This window comes from Alosa sapidissima, chromosome 20, assembly GCF_018492685.1.
Source record: "Alosa sapidissima isolate fAloSap1 chromosome 20, fAloSap1.pri, whole genome shotgun sequence".
In the NCBI taxonomy this organism is placed as follows: Eukaryota; Metazoa; Chordata; class Actinopteri; order Clupeiformes; family Clupeidae; genus Alosa; species Alosa sapidissima.
Genome location: NC_055976.1, coordinates 16,003,347 through 16,024,309, shown reverse-complemented (window position 1 = coordinate 16,024,309; position 20,963 = coordinate 16,003,347). Strand labels below are relative to the sequence as shown.

At 42.1% G+C, this 20,963-nt stretch overlaps 2 protein-coding genes across 3 annotated transcripts; one reads left to right on the top strand and one right to left on the bottom strand.

Moving 5' to 3' along the window:
- Positions 1 to 2,851: 2,851 nt before the first annotated feature.
- Positions 2,852 to 4,697, bottom strand: LOC121694142 (transcription factor Adf-1-like). 2 transcript variants are annotated; one of them, XM_042074131.1, is made up of 2 exons: positions 4,261 to 4,697; positions 2,852 to 3,608 (listed from the first exon to the last, which is right to left on the bottom strand). In XM_042074131.1, exons 1-2 carry the CDS (start codon positions 4,682 to 4,684, stop codon positions 3,193 to 3,195), a joined length of 840 nt encoding a protein of 279 aa, XP_041930065.1. In that variant the 5' UTR covers positions 4,685 to 4,697; the 3' UTR covers positions 2,852 to 3,192. The 2 variants fall into 2 exon arrangements, with proteins under 2 accessions (XP_041930065.1, XP_041930066.1); XM_042074132.1 differs by having other exon boundaries at positions 2,852 to 3,590; positions 4,261 to 4,692.
- A 3,158-nt stretch (positions 4,698 to 7,855) lies between these two features.
- slc38a7 (solute carrier family 38 member 7) lies at positions 7,856 to 19,781 on the top strand. The gene is made up of 12 exons (XM_042074114.1): positions 7,856 to 8,195; positions 12,662 to 13,220; positions 14,161 to 14,214; positions 14,359 to 14,503; positions 15,039 to 15,183; positions 15,455 to 15,553; positions 15,656 to 15,713; positions 16,089 to 16,203; positions 16,733 to 16,880; positions 17,850 to 18,049; positions 18,198 to 18,249; positions 18,452 to 19,781. The coding sequence occupies exons 2-12, from the start codon at positions 12,957 to 12,959 to the stop codon at positions 18,567 to 18,569; spliced, it is 1,398 nt and encodes a 465-aa protein (XP_041930048.1). The 5' UTR covers positions 7,856 to 8,195; positions 12,662 to 12,956; the 3' UTR covers positions 18,570 to 19,781.
- Positions 19,782 to 20,963: the final 1,182 nt, after the last annotated feature.

Sequence of the window (20,963 nt, the reverse complement as noted above, 5' to 3'; positions counted from 1 at the left end):
TTATCTTCTACTGTCCTTACTGCTTAGTTGTGTTTTTATATTATATACTTTAATTACTCTTTCTGCTGTTAAAGAATGTGTTTGTGTTGTATGTATGCTGCTGAGACCTTGAATTTCCCCTGGGGATCAATAAAGTATCTATCTATCTATCTATCTATCTATCTATCGTTTGAGTTTTGACAGTGATTGACAGGTGATGACGGGTGGCATGTGACAGGTTGGGTCGAACCATCCTGGTATGAGGGGGACTCTGGGTTTTAAGGATAATGACATTGAATAGCCTACTGAAATATAATTTTATTAACTTATATTTTCCTGAAATATGTATTAAATAATTGTTTTTAAAGTATATTTGCATGATTTGCATCAATTCTACTTTTTAAATCTATGTATATTTTAACCATAAGCTGTTTTTAGGGCATTTTCACTACCTTCATTCATAAAGGATTTATTCTGGTCATTGTAATTTTGCATTTGTGGATCACCAGCACACACAGTTTTCGTTTTCGCATTTGTGGATCACGTATTTTTGAGACAAACTTTGCGGCAGAGAAGCCACCCAGATCCACAAGTAGCCTGCTGACACTTTCTAATCCAGTAGATGGCAGTGCTGTTCTATGGGACTCATAACCAAAGATTCTTTGCTAATAACACACAGAGCTAGCGAACCTAGTTCTTAAATCTAACAAGTTATGCCTTTTACAACAAGCTTTTTGATGAAAAAGTGGTGTTTCATTTCCATAATCTTTGTTTAGTAAACGCATAAAACCGTCAGTTTGCAAGCGAAATCAAGAATTACGATCTTTGAGTTTGTTTATAGTTACCTAGCAACCGAGGCTTTAACCTGTTGAGGAGTGAATTATTTTCCTGGTTCCTTCTAGAACTCTACGCAAACGATCTATATATTTTCAGTGTTCTTTATACAGTCTATGGGGAAAATCTCTGAGGGTAATTGTCGCATCATAATATGGAACTTTCGGATTGCGAACATTCTAATCACATATTTGTGACCGTACTCCTCAACAGGTTAAGTGTTAAAACCAAAGATTCTAGAACAGAGTTATGAACATCAGACGCTTGAGTGAAATCTCGACCTTATTAGTGATTGATAGCCTATCTTATGCACTGTGTTTAAGCAGGCCGTGAAGTGTCAGCAGGCTACTTGTGGATCTGGGTGGCTTCTCTGCCGCAAAGTTTGTCTCAAAAATACGTGATCCACAAATGCTGATCCACAAATGCGAAAACGAAAACTGTGTGCTGGTGATCCACAAATGCAAAATTAGATTTCACAAAGGCAATTTTCAGTTTTACAAATGCCATTTCATTTACAAATACACATGTACAATTGTGAAAACCAATTTACAAGTTACAAATATGATTTTTTTTTTATTTGTGGATGTCAAAACACGAATGCAAGTCAAGAAATATTTGTGGATGTCGCCATCTACTGGATTGCGATTTCTGTGTGCCGGTGAATTAAAGTAGGCCTTTTTACGTGTGGATTTGTGTGACTTTCATGTGAAGAAAGTCTCAAAAACACGTAACTTTGGAAAGCGAAGAATGCGTGTGCTGGTGATCCACAAATGCAGAATCACATTTCACAAATTTTCGGTTTTACAAATGGCATTTTATTTACAAATGCACATCTATATTTGTAAAAATCAATATACGAGTTACAAAAATGATTTTTTTTATTTGTAGATATCAAAACACACATGCAAATCAAGAAATATTTGTGGATCCCCCTCTGCGCATATACAAATATTACTGAGACAAATTTAGCTCCATACAAGTCACCCCTACTGCAAAGCTTATCATGAGGGAACACAAAATAATAATAAAAAAATGTTTCCGACATCAAAAGAACATTTTTAACTGAATCCCATTGGGAGCTCTGTAATTCTCAGCTCACAATGGTGGAAAGTAGGCCTAACTACTACCTCAAGTTCTGTACTTAAAGGTATACTATGCAGGTAGGCTATTTTTGGAGAGTTTAGAGCTCCCTCTAGAGTCCCGATGTATTTATATGTTACTCTGCTATTGTAAATAGCAAACTTCTCGCGACTTATCACCCCTGTAGCCTACACAATGCAAATGCTTTTGTTGCGAAGGTGAAGGATTAACAACAGGGAAAAACTATCTCCAAAGAGCTATATCTACTGACAAGGTAATGTTTCAGATCCTCGCGAGTTTTGGTGGGGCGCCACTCTTGGAAGTTGCATGGCTGGTTTTCTCGGTAGGGACTCGCTATGTCTTTGCTGTATAGCTATGCTAGGTGAACAATTCACCTGTTACAAGTTCGTTTACCATCAAATTGGTTTCATAAAGGTGAAAATCTTGCATAGTGTGCCTTTAAGAACAAATATGTAAAGTTTATATGAATATTTTTTTCTTATTGTCTACATTGACCATATTTCAGAGGGAAATATATCAAAAATGGCCACAGCAAAGAAGAGGAATTATCTAATGTGTTGGTATTTGTTGGTAGAGTACCCATCATGAGTGTGGTGAAGGGTGGTGGCTCTGGAACGCCCTCTGGAGTTGTCATGGGCACCGATGAAGGACGGTGCCTGCTTGATAGCCACAGTGACATGCTCTTGAAGGCTGCTCTGTTGGTCATGTGTTTTGCCCACAAAGATTGCTGTGTTGGTGATTTTGCGTTTGATGTTAAATAGATTTGGTTGTTGATTGACCGCAGTGGGAAATCCCCTACCTGTAGCACAAGGATTTGAAGACCTCTCTTGTGTATCTGAAATCCTGGTTATTTTGCCTAACTCCTGAAGAGGTTATAAAATAGGATGTGTTACTTGCAGAGAGTATTGTGGTAAAAAGTAAAGGATCTATTCCACAGACTGAGCGTCAGAGTTTTATTTCCCAGATGGCAGTATCAGTGGAGGCCGGAGTACATTTCTTGTTGTATTTAGATTTCAGTGAAGACGGTGTGGTATTTACATAATGAATATGAACTGCTCTGACTGTTTTCATTAAAGGCCTCTGGCCACAGTAGTCTAATCAATTCTTTTTTTAAGTGGTTTATATGATCTTAATCTTTACAATTTTTCTAAAACAGTAGACAATCTTCTAGCAAATATGCAAATGTATACGTTGAATCAAATAAAATATAAAAAGCAGTAAATCTATTTTTTACAAAAAAATATTTACAAAAGTCTTCAATAATACATTATTGTCAGATTACTGGCTCTGGTCCTTTTCAAATACTTTCTTCTGCTTCAGATAAAGAAGCTGGTAGATTTCAAACTGCGCCTCCATGCGCTCAGGAACTGGAAGCTTGGCAAGCATGTCCGCCACCATCATCCCAAAGCGCTGCTCCTCCCTCTGACTCTGGCTGTCTCTGGTGCGATCGTTCTGTTGGAGCAGGCGGAGGAGGGCGTCCTCCATGACGCTGGACGAGGATTTCCTCTTCCGGGACGTGGAGGTGGTGGAGAACGGTGAGTCACCGGTGGACACTGAGGAGGCCGGGCTGAGGGGCGACTGGGGGGAGGCTGAGGCGGAGGTCACGGGGGGTAGCCCTGCTGTTGGAGGCGCAGCTGGAGATGGAGTCACTGGCAGCAGAGATGGAGTAGAGTTCCCTGGGGAAGAGAACAGAACTGAGGGCATGCTAGAATCATAATGGAGGCCAGATTTATTCAAACATAGTCTCTAACAGGTAGCCCCCCCCCAAGCACACACAAATCACAGTGTTACCTGTTAAAACCTGTTTAATTTCATAGCCAATCACATAGGCATCCTGTCCCCTTCCGATACAAAATGATTAATTGCCAATTACATTAATTATTCCGTCAATATAATTTATCAGTGATGACTTCACCAAAGTCCACAGCAACCTCTTCAGACTTTCCAGATAACAGTACAGAGTCAAGAAGCTGAACGGTGCCTTAAAAGACGTATGGAACTTATTCAGCTGTTTGTTCAGTTCAGATCAGATAAGTGAATAGACTGCATGCTATACCACTATAAAACGTGAGTTGCGCTTGGGTACTTTCAGTTTGTCAAGTCTCAGAGAGAAAAATGTTCCCTGAGGTGATGTAACCTTGAGCTATTCCTGACTTTTGGGAGACAGAGAAATGTCTTGTCTGGCTTATAGGGCATTGCCAAATTAGTTAATAACTCTTTGTGTATTTGCATAGCCTGAATCTTTTTGTCCATAAAATTGAAACAAAACAAAAATTATATGCTACAGCCTATCAAAAGTTACCCATCATAAACCCAACATTATAGACATCAATTTGATTCACGTACCTCTGGTCGAACGCCGGAACTCATGATTTCGGTCCCGGTCGCGGTCCCGGTGATTCACATAATCGGAGAGCCAGCTCAAAAGCGAGAACATGCGAGGAACGTTCCCGTCATCGCTACTTCGCCCCCTGAGCTTCTTCTTTGCCTTCACAAATCTGTCTCTTAAATATTTCCATTTATTCCGACACAGAATCTCTTCTCTTCCCAAAGTCTGAGAAATTTCCCACCACGACTTATTGCATGCCTGCAAGTCTTTATATTGTTTTAAAGACGGATTGTACAGGTGCGGATAGCGACGGACCTCCTCACACAACTTCTCATCAAATTCAATGTCCATTTTGTTTAAGAAGCGCAAGCGCACGTTGTGCCCTTGTAGCGTAGTGGCGGGTAAGCACACGCGGACATCCGCATCGAGCCTTGCGCACATCCGTTGATCAAGAGTTGTACGTCACCCGTATTTGCAGACGCATTGTTCGTCCTTGTTAGAGCATCAGTAGACTTTATAAACTTGGTCCAGTTTTATTTTCCACACTCAACGGACGCAGAGACCGAATTGATGCGCGTTCCTGGTAAATTCGTAGGCAGCAGACGATTTTAAATAGGCAATTCGTAACAGAATACATATTCTGGAATTTAAAATACAAATGAGTAGGCTATTTAAATACAGGTAGGTTATAACATTTAAATGGGTGGTATTCGGAATACAGTTAGCCTACATAGACACATTTAAAGGATTACATTTTAAATTATTATAACATGAAGGCCAAGACTTTTCAAACTCAAATGCAAATATTATTTTAACCGCACCATGTAGGCCTATAGCCTATGTATCTCTCAAATGGCTCATTTGTCTTTCCTTCTCTGATAGCCTAAATGAAAAACCTCTCAGAAAATGTAGAAGGTAAAATTAGTTTTGTTGCAGTTTAGTTTGGTCATTCTGTATTCTGTAGTGGAATACATTTTAAGTAGCCTGGCTATCCCATTGTGAAATCAAAGTTCAGGGGACTGGCTGACTTTCGGATGCCAAGTGTCCATATCGGCATGCAGAATGTTGCCCAATACAACCAAACAATTCAAGCTATTAAAACAACTGCCATAGGAATCGGTTGCAACACATGTTTTGGTGCTGTCAATTTACAGTATGTGCCACAGCTGACCCTTTCAACAATAAAAACAAAAACAATGCTTGAACGTTCTATTTGGGCCCCAATCTACTTCCTCTGCATTAAGATAATATGGAATGTTAAAAAGGAAGTATTGTGGGGCCAACTATGATACTGATAATGGAACTCTCTTGAAAGGGTCTATAGAGCCTTTGCGTTTGTCATATCGCACAGCGCTGCTATCTGTATCCATGCCTAAAGCAGCACAATCACCAGACAATGATCATCATGCATGTGTCTGGTGACAGTCATGGATTTTGATTTTATATTTTTATTTTATTTTATTTATTCATTTTTTGCAATAGCACACACACACACACACACACACATACACAAATGTTTAACTGATTATAGGCTACACCATGCAGGAGCACAGAAAAGGCACACCTCACTCACTCTTTTCTGTTTCTATTTTCAGTTTCTGAGCTATGAGGCTGCACTGTCTCTAGAGGACTTTGTGATCAAAAGAGTCACAGCAGAATCACTTTCAGCATCAGAACCAACTCTCAGTTGTTTTCAGGTCCACATGGCTGGTGGTGGTTTGGATACCTGCTGTTTCATGGCTGGCCCTGGGACAGGTGCTGTTTCCCATCTTGACATCTCTGCTGCTGTTGGTGTTACATATTATATTGCCCTCTTATGGTTAGTGGACTAACTGCATGCTGTTAAAGCAGCACTAAACAAGATTTGCTCTCGGGGTCCCCCTACAGTTGAGAAGCGCAATAATAAACAAACTAAATATGTGTCTTTTGCAACAAAGTTGCAGTGTACTTGCCCAAACAGAAACTTGGCTGTTTTACAAGCAATAAGAGCTGCTCAGAGTGTGGCAGAAGTGTGTTCGCCCTATTAATATAGTATTATAGGGGGCACTGTGGATCAACAGGCTACACGCCCATGAGCTTCTACAGGTCCAAATGTCTACGGGCACCAAAGTTCGAATCTGACCTGCGGTCATTTCCCGATCCCACCCCATCTCTCTCTCCCACTTACTTCCTTCCTGTCAGTCTTCACTTTCCTATCTGAATAAAGGCAAAAAGCCCCCAAAAAGAGTGTGTTATAAGAGTATTTAAAAGTATATGTGTTATTATAAAGTAAAAAAAAACTCTTCAGGGGGCCTTTACCTTTAAAAAACCCTGTGTGTTATTATATCTAAGTCAATGGCTGTAGCGTACATTATGCAGATGGATGACATTCTTTCCACTTGCCAGATGTTATATTCATCCTTGTTATTCTTCCCTCTGCATCACATTATATTTTATTATATAATAACTTTGAGTTGCCTCTCAATCCATGGGTTTGGGAACATATGCGTGTTTTGTACAGACCCAATCAGACTCACTCATGTGGATTTATATGCATTTCGTTTACTTTGCCACCTACGTTCTCAGACAGGTGACTGATTAAATCACTTCACAGAAGTGATCATCACCCTTTGCGGACTTCCGGGCATCACTCACCAGAAACCCAAAGAATGGCCAACCGGAAACGGCTTGCATTAGTCAGGTTTAATCCCCATGCATCCTCCTCCCCAGACACACACACACACATACACATCCACACACACAAACACTCACACACTCCCTCTCTTTCTCTCAGACACACACACACACATTTGCTGCACAATATAACTAAAACATTCCTTGTTTGTTTACGCAAACCTGGCCAATAAAGCTGATTCTGATTCAGATTCAGTACCGCTCAGTATGTCCATCAGTAAGAAGAGGCCTTTGTACCTTTAGGTCTGTTATGGTTTCCCATCCAATCTTAGGCCCATGTGACAAACATCATGACAATCACCATTCTATTGAGTTCTAATCACATTCCACTCAGAGCCACAAAAGCACATTCTTGATAAACTATCCCGTTAGGGGAGGATATGGGTCTAAAGTGTCCATTATTCTGACAGACAGGTTGTCTGAAGTTTGGCCTAAGTAGCTGTGCTAGACTGATCTGTGCCCCAGACCTCTGCCCGATCAGGGAGAGGACAGGTGAGACAAGGAGCTGTTTCCAAAATCACGAGCCCATGCAGTTCATCGTACCCCTGTCATATTTACATTTCACAATAGGCTATTTCTAAAGAGCTCCAGTAGCTGTGGTTGCTTGAAGGGCAGCTCAACATATAGGATAAAACTACAGACACACAACTGAAAAGACATGTTGGCAGAGACATAGGTCATTCTGTTAGTCAAAAGCCTGCCTTTTTGAGTGGGGGGGGCACGGGCTAGGCCATAGGGTAAGTTTATCGTTTTTCCTTTTTGAGCGTTGGCGTTTCACTTCAAAATAAATGCATTAACACGTGTGAAGGAAAATGTAGGCCATCTAGATCAATCATGTAGGTTGTGAAAGTTGACACCTATCTAGGCTACTTTCGGTCTATTGCTTTCTACTGATGATGTCACCGACTCTGAATCACATGACCATTCGTCACGTGTTGCGGTGCTTTATCAGCAGTAGTGGCACAGCACTTCTCAGATTTAGCGCTCTGGCGAGACTTTTAACGTCTGTGTCCTAAAACATTCTGTCAACAACCCCTTTTACACGTTTGAAACTCTAGTGACTTTGATGTTGCTGCGGTGGATTTGCTGTGGGTCCCGTGGGAATACGAGACTGGCTGATTATTGAAAAAAGGAACAGAACAGACCGACTTGGCTGCTTCGCTAACAATAACAAACGTCTCGCTCGCAGAAGGCACTAGTGGATGACAGCCAGCCTGGTCTTTGTGAGAGATCAGCCAGGACTTCTGTTCCTATTGGCATTTCTTTACCCGTTTTACTGGTATGTATGAACTGAGATAGCTCTGTAAATGTGATAGCTGTCATGATAGAGTTGTTGATGGCGATGTGTTGTCCTTCATTGGTTGTTGTTTGTTGGGCGGTTGTAGCAGGACCGTAGTGATGCGAGTCAAATCAAGCGCATTTAGGTCATTCAATGTGCTTTACATAAATAAAAAGCATAGAAGGCCAATAGTCAAAGAATAGTTTAAAAGGTAAAGATCATAATAAAAAAGAAAACATAAAATGCACAAGGTAAAATCATTTAAAAATAAAGAATAATTAAAAGACAAAATAATAGACACAAGGTAGAATAATTTAAAGGCAAATTGTAACTCAGTGAAGGTAGCAGAAGGCATCTGAGAACAGGTCTTTAAGTCTAGATTTAAAACTGGCTACAGTTGGGGCCTTGATGTCTTCTGAACCGCATAGCTAAAAGCTGCTTCACCGTGTTTAGTTTTTACTAACAGGTCTTTCTCCTGAGACCTGAGAGGTCGAGAAGGTTGTGTACCGCTGAAGCATGTATTTAGGTCCTGCTCCATTACTGATTTATAAACAAGCAGTAGTGCTTTAAAGTCAATTCTGTTTCTTACTGGAAGGCAGTGCCGGAACTTAGGAATTGGAATGTGGTCAGTTCTTTTAGTTTTTTGTGAGAACTCTGGCTGCTGCATTTTGTATCACCTGAAGCTGTTTGATAGTATTTTTAGGAAGGCCTGTGAAAAGCCCACTGCAGTAATCAACTCTGCTGGAGATAAATGCATGAGTGAGTTTTTCTAAATCATCTTTGACATCAGCCCTCTAAATTCGGCAATATTTTGAGGTGGTAAAAAGCTAATTTAGTTATTGCTTTCATGTGGCTGTTGAAATTTAGATCACTGTCAATGAATGATTTTTAACAGTATCCTTTGCTTTCAACCCTTTTGTCTCAAGGAGAGTGGCAACCCTAAGTCTTTCCTCCTTTTTACTAGGGGTGTAACGGTACACAGAAGTCACGGTTCGGTTCATACCTCGGTTCGGACATCACGGTTCGGTACGAGTTCGGTACAATGGAGGGAAAAGCAAAACCAAAAATGCAGAAAGCAATTTTTTTTATTGTGCATGTATCAGGCTGTACCACCTAGTGTCATACAGTCTCTTCCCTGAGCTATCTGCAACAGCCTGAAGTGTGTAAGATGTAGGCTAAACAGTACAATAAGTACCCAGACTCCATCTGTAAGTTGTAAACAAAATAAGACAATCAGCTATAAAACTTAAAATAGGCCTACAGCATCTCTTATTTCTGAAAGTGCAAATTACATAGAATAATGATTTTTAAAAATCCACTTAAGCAAGACCTTCAACATCTGTGTTTAGTTGTATATGGAAGGGTCTACAATTTGCCTCAATATTTTTCAGTGTGTGTACAGTAATAATCTAGCCTACTAACTGTGAAAATATCACACTATTTTGCCTTCTTTTAAAAAACGAAATTGCTCCTTTCATTTCATAAACAGACTACAACTAGAAGTCACATGACTTTGCCCTTCGACGTTAACTCACCGTAGCATGGTTTGTTTATTAGCCTGGTTAGCGTTGACACTTACTGTCTATGCACTTAACACTACCAGCTCCTCATGTGAGAAGTTACAAGTTACCCCAACATAAAGGTAATTACCACGCGATTTACATGGCTTTCTGTCATTACGAAATCATTTAATTTAAGCCATAGGTTTTGGCTCTATTTGTATGTGTATCCAAAGGCTGGTGAAGCGCAGGGGAAGTTTTTTTTTTTTTTCTCATTTCGGTGATTGGTAGCCTACATCATCTGGGTGATTGCTTCGAACATGTGTAGAATATATTTCCACTCACATACCCAACAACTGCTGAACAACGCCGACACAAAGTTTCTTATCCACCACTCTCTCGCCTGTAATACTGTAACTGAAGTTCTCAAACTTGCGAAGAGACCAGCGGATCCTCTAATGTGTGTCACCACCTTAGTGCTACTATCTGACTGACTCGACCAACGACCTGACAAAAAAAACATAGGCGCCAATCAGAGCTTCAGAGCTAAGGCGAGGCTACAGATTAGCGTTAGGTGTCGCTAAAGAACTCCAGTAACTCTCGCTACTTAACAGTAATTGCGCATGACATTCATTAATACGCACACGAGTTTTATGATTTTTTATACCGTGTATTCTCCGTGTAAATTCATGCACCGAACCGTGACGCCCGTACCGTTTCGGTTCAATACGAATACATGAACCGTTACACCCCTACTTTTTACCAAATATAATTACTTCAGTTTTGAGACATCCAGTTGTTGATTAGTTTGCGAGATCAAACTGAAGGGATGGCTGGTTAAGTTTGACCCGAAAACCTCACTTCATGTAAAGTCGTGAGTCCAGTCTTATGAAAACAATCCCACTTTATAATGGCCCCATTGCATGATAATGGATTCAGTGTATTTTGGTAGCCTATATGTGGTGATAACCTCAGCCATTTCGCTAGTGCGCTCATTTGTCCAGGTAGTGTTAATTTTGTCACCTATTTTTAATTTAGTCTTAGTCTTAGTCTTGTGACGAAATGTCCTTTTTAGTCTTTGTCATATTTAGTCATTCAAATATCATTTTTGTTAGTCAAGTTTTAGTCGACTAAAACTCTCGTCATTTTAGTCTAGTTTTAGTCAAAAGAAAACTAAAGGTATCTTAGTCTTAGTCAGTTTTAGTCAACACATTTTAGTCTTTTTTTTATAACAAATTATTTCTGATTACCATTTGAGTCAAATAGTGTTTCACACATCTCAATTTTCCAACAATATTGTGTGTCCACAGGGCTACTCGTCTGTTATAATTACTCATTCTGATTTTTTGTCAGTCAGTATGTTTACATGCACAGGTAAGTCGAGCTACAGTAGCTCGGCTGGGATTTGACCATAGACAGTAAAAGATTTGACTGGACCACTGTCATATTCGTAGACCAGTGTTTCTCAAAGTGTGGTCCGGGAATCACTGGTGGTCCGCAAGCTATCCCAAGTGGTCCGCGAGCAGACGTGGTAAAATATAATATATATGAGTTGTTTGCAATATTGAACCAACTTGTATGTAAAAACAGTTCTGCAACACTGTCTATGTAAGATGCCAGTTTAAATCATACAGTATGAATCCACACAATAAGCAAAGTGCAAAGACAATAAGCAAGGTGGTTCAGTGAGTAGGCCTATAGTGTAGACTAATTATAGGCTACTGTTGAAGTAGGTCTAATCTTTTTTTTTTTTGCTAGGGTTAGTTAAGTGGTCCTGAAACTGAAAAAGTTTGAGAAACACTGTCGTAGACCAAAGTATTAATGTTTTACTCCGCCTCGCTAGATGGCGATATGCGCCCAAACACAACACATTCCCCAAACAGACTCTCCATCTTAGCCATAGCTAACTTGCTAGCGAACTTTCCATATTAGCTTACTTGCTAGCAAACTTTGCATCATCAGTCTAACTAGTTAAATAGTTGACATTACATGATGAACATTTTCGTATGGACATTCTGGGGGATGTTAATTTGTATGAGAGAAGCTTCAACTTCTGGGTATGTAGCATTGTGGCATACAGCTTAGGTAGTTAGCTTGCTAACTCTGGCAGAAATCTCCAGTGTTCTTGTTCCATGTAGTTTCGTGTTGCAGCCACAGGGTTGCAGCAACAGCACGTAGACTAGCCTACAGGAAAGCTGTTGCGTATGAACTCTTTCGGAATTTTTTGAAAACATAACAGCTAGATATTCTGTCTTCTCATTTTGTAGATGAAAATGAAGAGAGATTTTATCTTAGTTTTTATTTCATGCAAAACATTTTAGTCTCGTCTTTTTTCGTCAACAATAATGCATCTTAAGATAGTCTTAGTCAGTGTTTCAGGACATTACTGCCGTCTCGTCATTGTCTCGTCTTAGTCATGAAAAAAAAGGTTGTTGACGAACATATTTCCTCTCGTCTCGTCTGACGAAATTAACACTATGTCCAGGGAGTCCTGAGTTGCAGCAGAACGTCATTGCATAGAACTTCTGGGTGAGTTATTTGGTGTCAAGCCGCTGTTCATCTCCTGACACTCGAGATGATAGATTCACTGACTGCAGAGTTGCAGTTGCAGGGTTAGCGCGCGTGTGTCTGTCAGTTATGGTAGGCATTTCAGATCCAGCCCTCGTGTGCATCTTGCCCATGCATTCCACGCACGGTAAAATAGTTGCGTGATAGTCACGCAGCAATGTTAATTATGCCACTTCGAATGCCCCCGTGACATGAGTTCCCGTTTGTCAGGGGAACTGAACCTGATAAGAATGTTGACATGGCAGTTTGCAGAATGAGCCAAGTCAGCTGAATTATGTAATTGTAGCATCCAGTAATCAGTGCAGGAATGCTTTGTGTGATAAGGTGAAAGCACCCCCTGTGTCCACTGTTCACAATGTATAATTATGTGTTCTCTCCCCCTTCTCTGCTTTTCCACAGGACGTTGTGTCTGTGTGTGTGTGTGTGTGTTGCCAGGTTGCTCTAAAGAAGTCGCCCTTTGTGTGCGTCAGGTGTTTGTGTGTGTGTGTGTGTGTGTGTGTGTGTTTGTGTGTGTGATCCAGGTCCCATCCCTATAGCAATGTTTTGTCTCCATGGTAAAATCTCCTGAACGTTCCTTTAGACCTTGACTCATTGCAGACTGACCTAAGCACCCCCCACCCACCCACCCACCCGGTTTGGCCAAAGCCCTCCCTCAGCACCTCTAGTGTGTCTGTGTGTGTGTCTGTTGTCCATCATGTCGCGAGCGGACATGGCTGTGAACAGCGAAGGTGGCGATTGGCGACTGAGTGACGACGCTGGTGAGAGGGCGCGGCTTCTCCAGAGTCCCAGCGTGGACAGAGAGGCGCTGCCCATCCAACCAGAGACCTGCAGGGGCGGGACTTCTGCGGTGGCGGCCGTCTTCATCGTGGTCAATGCTGCTCTGGGGGCGGGGCTACTCAACTTCCCTGCCGCTTTCAACATGGCTGGAGGTATCAGCGCCGGACTGATCACGCAGATGGTGAGAATACACACACACACACACACACACACACACACACACACACACACACACACACACACTCTCTCAGGTACTCGCCTACTCTCACACATACACACACTCACATACACTCTCTCACACACACGCACTCTCTCACACACACACTCACTCACTCAACCACACATACTCACACACACACTCACGCACACGCACTCTCTCTCTCACACAGACACAGACACAGACACACAGACACGTTCATACATACACACATACACACTCTTTTATTCTATCAGGTACTTCTACTCTATTTGTGTATCAGGTACATCCTCTCACACACACACACACACACACACACACAAAGAAAGAAGAGAAAATGTACTGCCACATGCACTGATCTGGCCCTGGTCTGAACCAGAGTTTGGCCTTGTGTGAAGGGACCCTGACCTTCAGTGTGTGTGTTGTGTGTGTGTGTGTGTTGTGTGTGTGTGTGTGTGTGTGTGTGTGTGTGTGTGTGTGTGTGTGTGTGTGTGTGGGTGGGTGTAAGGGGTATGCTCACACAAGCAATTTTGCTCTTGTGACATCCACACTACTTCCTCTCGTGAGGTTTCCGGTGGGTAGGAAGCATTTGGATCAGCAGTAGGAGTGAGTAGACAGACAGACAGACAGACAGACAGACAGACAGACAGACAGACAGACAGACAGACAGACAGACAGACAGACAGACAGACAGACAGACAGACAGACAGACAGACAGACAGACAGACAGACAGACAGACAGACAGACAGACAGACAGACAGACAGACAGACAGACAGACAGACAGACAGACAGACAGACAGACAGACAGACAGACAGACAGACAGACAGACAGACAGACAGACAGACAGACAGACAGACAGACAGACAGACAGACAGACAGGTGTATAAAAAGAATTAATGATGACCTCACTACCTGTTTACAGATCATGATGGTGTTCATTATCACTGGACTTGTCATCCTGGCATATTGTTCACAGGTGAGTATGTATACACACACACACACACACACACACACACACACATACATACACTTGTATATACACACACACACACACACACACACACACACACTACACACACTCACTTGCAGCAGTGTGATTAATGAGTGTGTGAATGTGCAGGTCAGTAATGAGGGCACATATCAGGAGGTGGTGCGGGCCGTGTGTGGCCGCTTCATGGGGGTGGTGTGTGAGGTGGCCATCGCCGTCTACACCTTCGGCACCTGCATCGCCTTCCTCATCATCATCGGGGACCAGCTGGACAAGTGTAAGACACAAACCCACACATGCACACACACTGAAAAAAATCCCTCAGTATAAAATAGTCAGGGGATGTAAGAGCTGTGGTTTCCAAAGGAATTGCTAGCCTGGACATCCAGACCCAAATCAGAAAGATTAAGGGTCTGGCTACGAGTATTGAAAATGGCCCAAATCAAAGGGCGGCACCAAGCATGCATTTGCAAATAACATTATTTGTTATCGCAACTGGATAACACTACGACCACTTCTTTCTTTTATTTCTTTTCTTTTCTTCCTCTTTTCCTTCTCTGATTGCCCACATTCTGTAAAGCGCCATGATACATGTGTAATGTTTTGGCGCTCTATAAGCACAATAAATTGAAATTGAAATTGACCAATGTTTACTGACTGACAGTACAGCTTCCTTCTAACATGAGAAGGCACCACATTGTTTAGAGGTAGTTAAAGTGAAACAGGTCTAAAACAGTTTCTCTCTCATTCAGGAACTCAACTGCAAGTGTCTGTGTGTGTGTCTGTGTGTGTGTGTGTGTGTGTGTGTGTAGTGATCGGTGCGATTGCGAAGGAGTCTGAAGCAGGGGTGAACGCTCACTGGTACACTGACAGGAAGTTTACCATCGCCATGACAGCAGTACTGGTCATCCTGCCGCTGTCCATCCCCAAAGAGATTGGCTTCCAGAAGTATGCCAGGTACGACACACTCTCTCTCACACACACACACACACACACACACACACACACACACACACACACACACACACACACACATACTGTACATCTGTACATGCTCCCTGGACTGCCTCTGAGCTGACCTGACGTTTGGAGAGGATCTCTAGAACACTCCTCCTTTCTTGCCCTGGGGTGTTCTATTGTGTTTGCTGCTCTGCTCTGTGATTGGCCAGATATTTTTGTTGTATTGATGTCACTGGCTGACTGGACCGCTCTGTTGTTTTCATCGCAGCGCACTGAGTGTGATTGGCACTTGGTACGTCACCATCGTGGTCATCGTTAAGTACATCTGGCCTGATCCTGAGGTGACCCCAGGGTACATCCCTACCCGGTAAGAACCACATTTTCCATAGTTCTCTCCAGTACTGCCTGGTGCACAAAAGTTTATGGGAATTGAAGTTGAAATCTCATTCTTTTTTGTTTTGTTTTTCAGACCGTCAGACTGGACTGCTGTGTTTAATGCCATGCCTACCATCTGTTTTGGCTTCCAGGTGTGTGTGTGTGTGTGTGTGGGGGGGGGGGGGGGGGGGAGGAGAGAGAACAGCACCTGAGATGTGTCTGACTTGAAATGACATTAAGTGTTTGTGTGTGTGTGTGTGTGTGTGTTTGGCCTTTAAGTACTGCATGTGACTGACTGGATGTCACTGGTTATTGAATAACACACTGTACTGTTTGTCTCCTTGATCTCTTGCCCTCTCTTTTTCTCTCTTTCTCTCTTCTCCCATATCACTCACTCTGCTGTCCCTGCTCCCATATATCTCCCATATGTTTTTATATTCTCTCTCCCTCCTCTCTTATATTCTTTCTTTCTTTCTGCCTTTCTCTCTCTCTCTCTCTCTCTCTCTCTCTCTCTCTCTCTCTTTCAGTGTCACATCAGTAGCGTTCCTGTCTTTAACAGCATGAGGAGGCGGGACATAAAGCCCTGGGGGGGCGTGGTCACAGTTGGCATGATCATCTGCCTCTTTGTCTATACCGGCACAGGTGTGTGTGTGTGTGTGTGTGTGTGTGTGTGTGTGTGATAAAAGCAACTGTGTGTGTGATAAAAGCAATTGTGTGTGTGTGTGTGATCAAAGCAATTGTGTGTGTGTGTGATCAAAGCAATTGTGTGTGTGTGTGTGTGATCAAAGCAATTGTGTGTGTGTGATAAAAGCAATTGTTTGTGTGAGAGAGAGAGAGATAAAAGCAAGTGTGTGTGTGTATGCGTGTGTGTGTGCGACAGAAAAGAAAGTGTAAGCAAGTTTGTGTGTATGTGTGAGCAAGAGGGAGAGACCGAGAAAGAAAAAGTGAACAGGTTTGTGTATTTGTGTCTGTGTGCATGTATACATGTGTGTTGGGGGATGACAGTCTTATGAGGTGTGTGTGCATGTGTAAATGAGTGCTTATAGGTGTGTTGGTGTACTGCATGTTGTATTTGATTAGTGTGTTGTGTTGTGTGAGGTTTTTCATGGTGTACTGCATGTTGTATTCAAGTTTGATGGTTTAAGCTCGTGGGGCGGGGCTTGATTTGCAGGTGTGTGTGGCTTCCTGTCATTCGGCTCCAACGTCAATCAGGACGTGCTGATGTCATACCCTTCTAATGATGTTGCCGTGGCAATTGCCCGAGCGTTCATCGTCATCTGTGTGGTCACTTCCTACCCCATTCTGCACTTTTGTGGCAGGTAAGGGCAGGTGTGTGTCTGTCTGTGTCTGGCCGTGTGTGTGTGTGTGTGTGTGTGTGTTACTCATCTGTGCCATTGACACTGAATACAGTGTTTAAAGAAGGACTAAAGAGTAGTGTGTCATACGTAGTGAAGAATGCTATTCAAATTGTCTCCTTAATTCCAAATGGAAACACCGTTGACCGAGTAGATTCCAGTATAGTTAAGAGCAGGTAAAAACTTGAGGCTGACTTGCGAAAGAATAGTTCTTTATTCTGGATTTAACAACAGAGTTCTGTAGCTCTGTTGTATGCACAGCACAGCACAGTGTTGCACAGTGAAGCCAAGGTAATGAACGAAGCCCAGATCTAAGATACTAGTAGCTAATTAAAATGCCAGAATATACATTCACGTCTGGGGTGAAATTGGAGGGGGGAAACGGGTAGTGATATGGCCTTATTCAATCAAGATGTCTCATTGGGGGAATGATTACGGTAGTTAGGTACACTATTTGCTGTTGTCAGGTGACATTCTGTCTGCTTACAATAAACGTCCTGTTCCCGCCGTTTCTGCGTGTGTGTCACCTACACTCTGGAGGGCCCCTAAAATGAGGGTTTCACTATGACTTGGACGGACATATTTTCCCCAAAAGCTACCTTTTATATATGCCTAGAGTATTATATCTGCATGATAGCAATTTGGATCTGGTAGCTTTGTGAGTTTACAGCTCTTAAATAGACCCCCTCTTCAAAATGAGTTGAATATATATAGTGAGATTTTCATTTGCATGTTGGAGGATCTTCATCAAACCTGGCATTCTTAATCACCATAAAGGCCAGAAGATAGGTATTTTCAATGTCATAGGGTCAAAGGTCACGGTCATATGGAGTAGTGAAGTTGTCATCATGCAAAAATGTACTCCAGACATACATCCAGACAAACCCTCGTGTGTGTGTGTGTGTGTGTGTGTGTGTGTGTGTGTGTGTTTAGGGCGGTGCTGGAGGGGCTGTGGCTGCGTTTCCATGGCGAGCAGGTGGAGGTGGATGTAGCGCGTGAGCGACGTCGGCGTCTACTGCAGACGTTTGTCTGGTTCTTCCTCACACTTGTCCTCGCCCTCTTCATCCCCGACATCGGCCGTGTGATCTCCCTCATCGGCGGACTCGCCGCCTGCTTCATCTTTGTCTTCCCGGGTGTGTGACCATCATCATCATCATCATCTTGAGAAGGCCATTAGTAGTGATGTGCTGCTCTCTCTGCTTACCCAGTGCACTATCCTAATAGATGCAAAACAAACTCTCTCTCTCTCTCTACCTCTCTCTCTCTCTCTCCCTCTCTCAGGTCTATGTTTGATTCAGGCTAAGCTGTCTGAAACTGATGCTAGATCAGCCAGGTAAATCTTACCTTTTTTTAACTATCCAAACACACACACTCACTCACTCATGTTTACACATACAGTATGTTATCATAAGCTTTCCTTACGGCCTTGTCTTGTCTTGTCTTGTGTGACATAATACACACACACACAAATTATCATTATGGAAATTAAATAATTTATTGTTTATCACCTCTTTTTGTCTGCTCTATCCTTGAAGTTGGAATGCTCTGGTGGTTTACGGGATCGTCATGGTTACCCTCGGAGCCTTCATCTTTGGACAAACCACTACTAATTCCATCTACCATGACATCATCGACAATTCTGACGGCTCATAGGCCAAAAGCACTGACCTCATCAACATGCTGCTGATTGGTTGAGGAAGCAGGAACTTCAGAGTAGGACAGTTCACAAAGAGAAGAGGAGAAGAGAGGCATCAGCAGACTGCTGACACACACACATACACAAACACAATCTGCATGCAGCATGCCACCCTTTGTCAAATGTCTCATTAATGAAACACACGCACTAGAGAAGGAGACTGACAACAGAGAATTGTGGCATCAGTTACTTTTTAAACACTATTTATCTGATTTTAATGTTTACTAAAATGAAGACTAGTAAGTATTTTTAATCCTTGTCTGGATGTCCAAACATTACAATGGAGGAGGAGGAGTTGCCTTGGGTGTTTTTACATGACTTTTTGACCTCAGGTCCAGCATGTGTTGACCCTGAGCCCTACCACAGTCATCACACATACTGCTTTCACCTGTGACCTCTGCACCTATTCATGTGTGAATGTGTGTGTGTGTGTGTGTGTGTGTTTTTGTTTTTGTATAAATGCATTATTTGTAGGGGTTTTCTCCTCCAGGGCCAACAGGAGAAGTGGGGTGTGTAATGTACAGCCAAAGTGTGTTTTTACTGAGCAGTAGACTTGACTGAATCATGTTTGTCTAGCGTGGTTGAAAACCATGGTTTCCCTGGGGAAGGGACCATTATTAATTTTAATCAAAGGGATTTTGTCTTCAGGGGCTATATTTGGTTACCATGATAACCGATAATTATGTAATAATGAGATGAATAGTGATTGGTTAGTTTAGCATTCCGATACTAGTCAGTGGAGGGAAAGTTCTGCTTCTAAACGGGTTGAATGACCTCATTCTTACAAATTATTTGACTGTTGGATGTAAAAGCAATCGGTGGAACTCTCTGGAACGAGTGTCTCAAATCTCGACCTAGGCCATCATGGCCGTGCTGAACATTTATTTTTTATTTTTGTTTTGATGAATGTTAGTCTGCACTTTGCCTTATTTTAACTTGAAACGGTGGTAATGACACACCTGTTGTTTCCCCTCCTTTTTGTGGAAGGAGACTTGGAATCATTGACACTGCACCCCAACCTGTACATCAGTGTTGATACTCAGAACTCTAGTGTATTATTGAATGTGGATGTGAACAAGTATTGGGCCTTGTATTGGTCTAAATGGCTTTACAGTTTCTATGGGAAAAATCTAATGACACTTGAAAGAATAAAAAAACCTGATACCCAACAGTATTGTCTGTCCTTGTTTCTAGCTCTGGAGGAGTCATGAAATTATCAATTCAGTGAACATTGGAAAGATTGTGAAATTTGATTTTATGTAGTTGTAGTTATTTGCACTCTCCTTTGGATAATTGTGTGGATGTGTGCAGCATGATAACATTTCTACTTGACATAGCCAAACTTTCCTATTAGAAGCAATAAGCACAGCCTCAGGTGTAATGGACACTATTATACACTAGGTTGTAAAAGTTCACATTACAAGTCTATTCAATTTTAGACCTAGATCACTGAACCAACCTATAGGTACATATTGTGGAAAAGTCCCTTGCCCTGCCCAGAATGGAAAATTAAGGCTCAGGAAACCATGGTTAGCGTTTTAACTTAATTTGTTGATTACAGCTCTTCTCGGGTTGACATGTTACAAATTCTTTATTCTAATATTTTGAGGTACCGGATTTGTGATTTGAGCTGTAAAACTAGTGATTAAATAAAATAAGGCTTGGAATATTTTACTTTCCGTGTAGTTAATCTAGATCAGCGGGCCGTAGCCTACGACATGAGTTTAAAAAAAAATGCATGCAAACTAAACTCAATTTAATTCGCAATAATGTCACGTTTTTACATGGCATAGGCCTATATGCAGTTGTTTGATTGCACGCATGTTTGCATTTTGCAAGGTCTATTTTCTTACGTCTGTCTGTCCCGCCTTCAACACTTTACATATAGCCTTCAGCGCTGCGCAGCCTCAGGTCAGCTCACTTCACTTGATCAGTTCTTGGCGAACGGTAGTGTCACACAAAGTTAGCTAAACTGCTAGAATGAGCAACAAAAAACAAGCATCTTTAGCAGGTCACTGGCCAGAGTGTTCGAGAGCTGCTGCAGAGATTTCTTAGAGAAAAAGTGTCACCGCTGCACATTTTAGTGATGAGGACTGCATGTCAAAACTCGCTACCTGTGTGGCATATTCGGATAGCTTAATGACCTCAACCTGTCACTCCAGGGGAGAATGACGACTGTCTTTAAACTGGCAGATAAAGGCCTAGTCCACACGTACCAAATCAATCTTTTTTTCCTCCGTCTTCCCTGGAACCCAAGAATATTTGCGTCTAAACGGATCCATCTCAACACGACTCAACACTTTACTTCATACCCCAGGCCTATAGGTGCCACTGTGTCTTTACAGAAATTC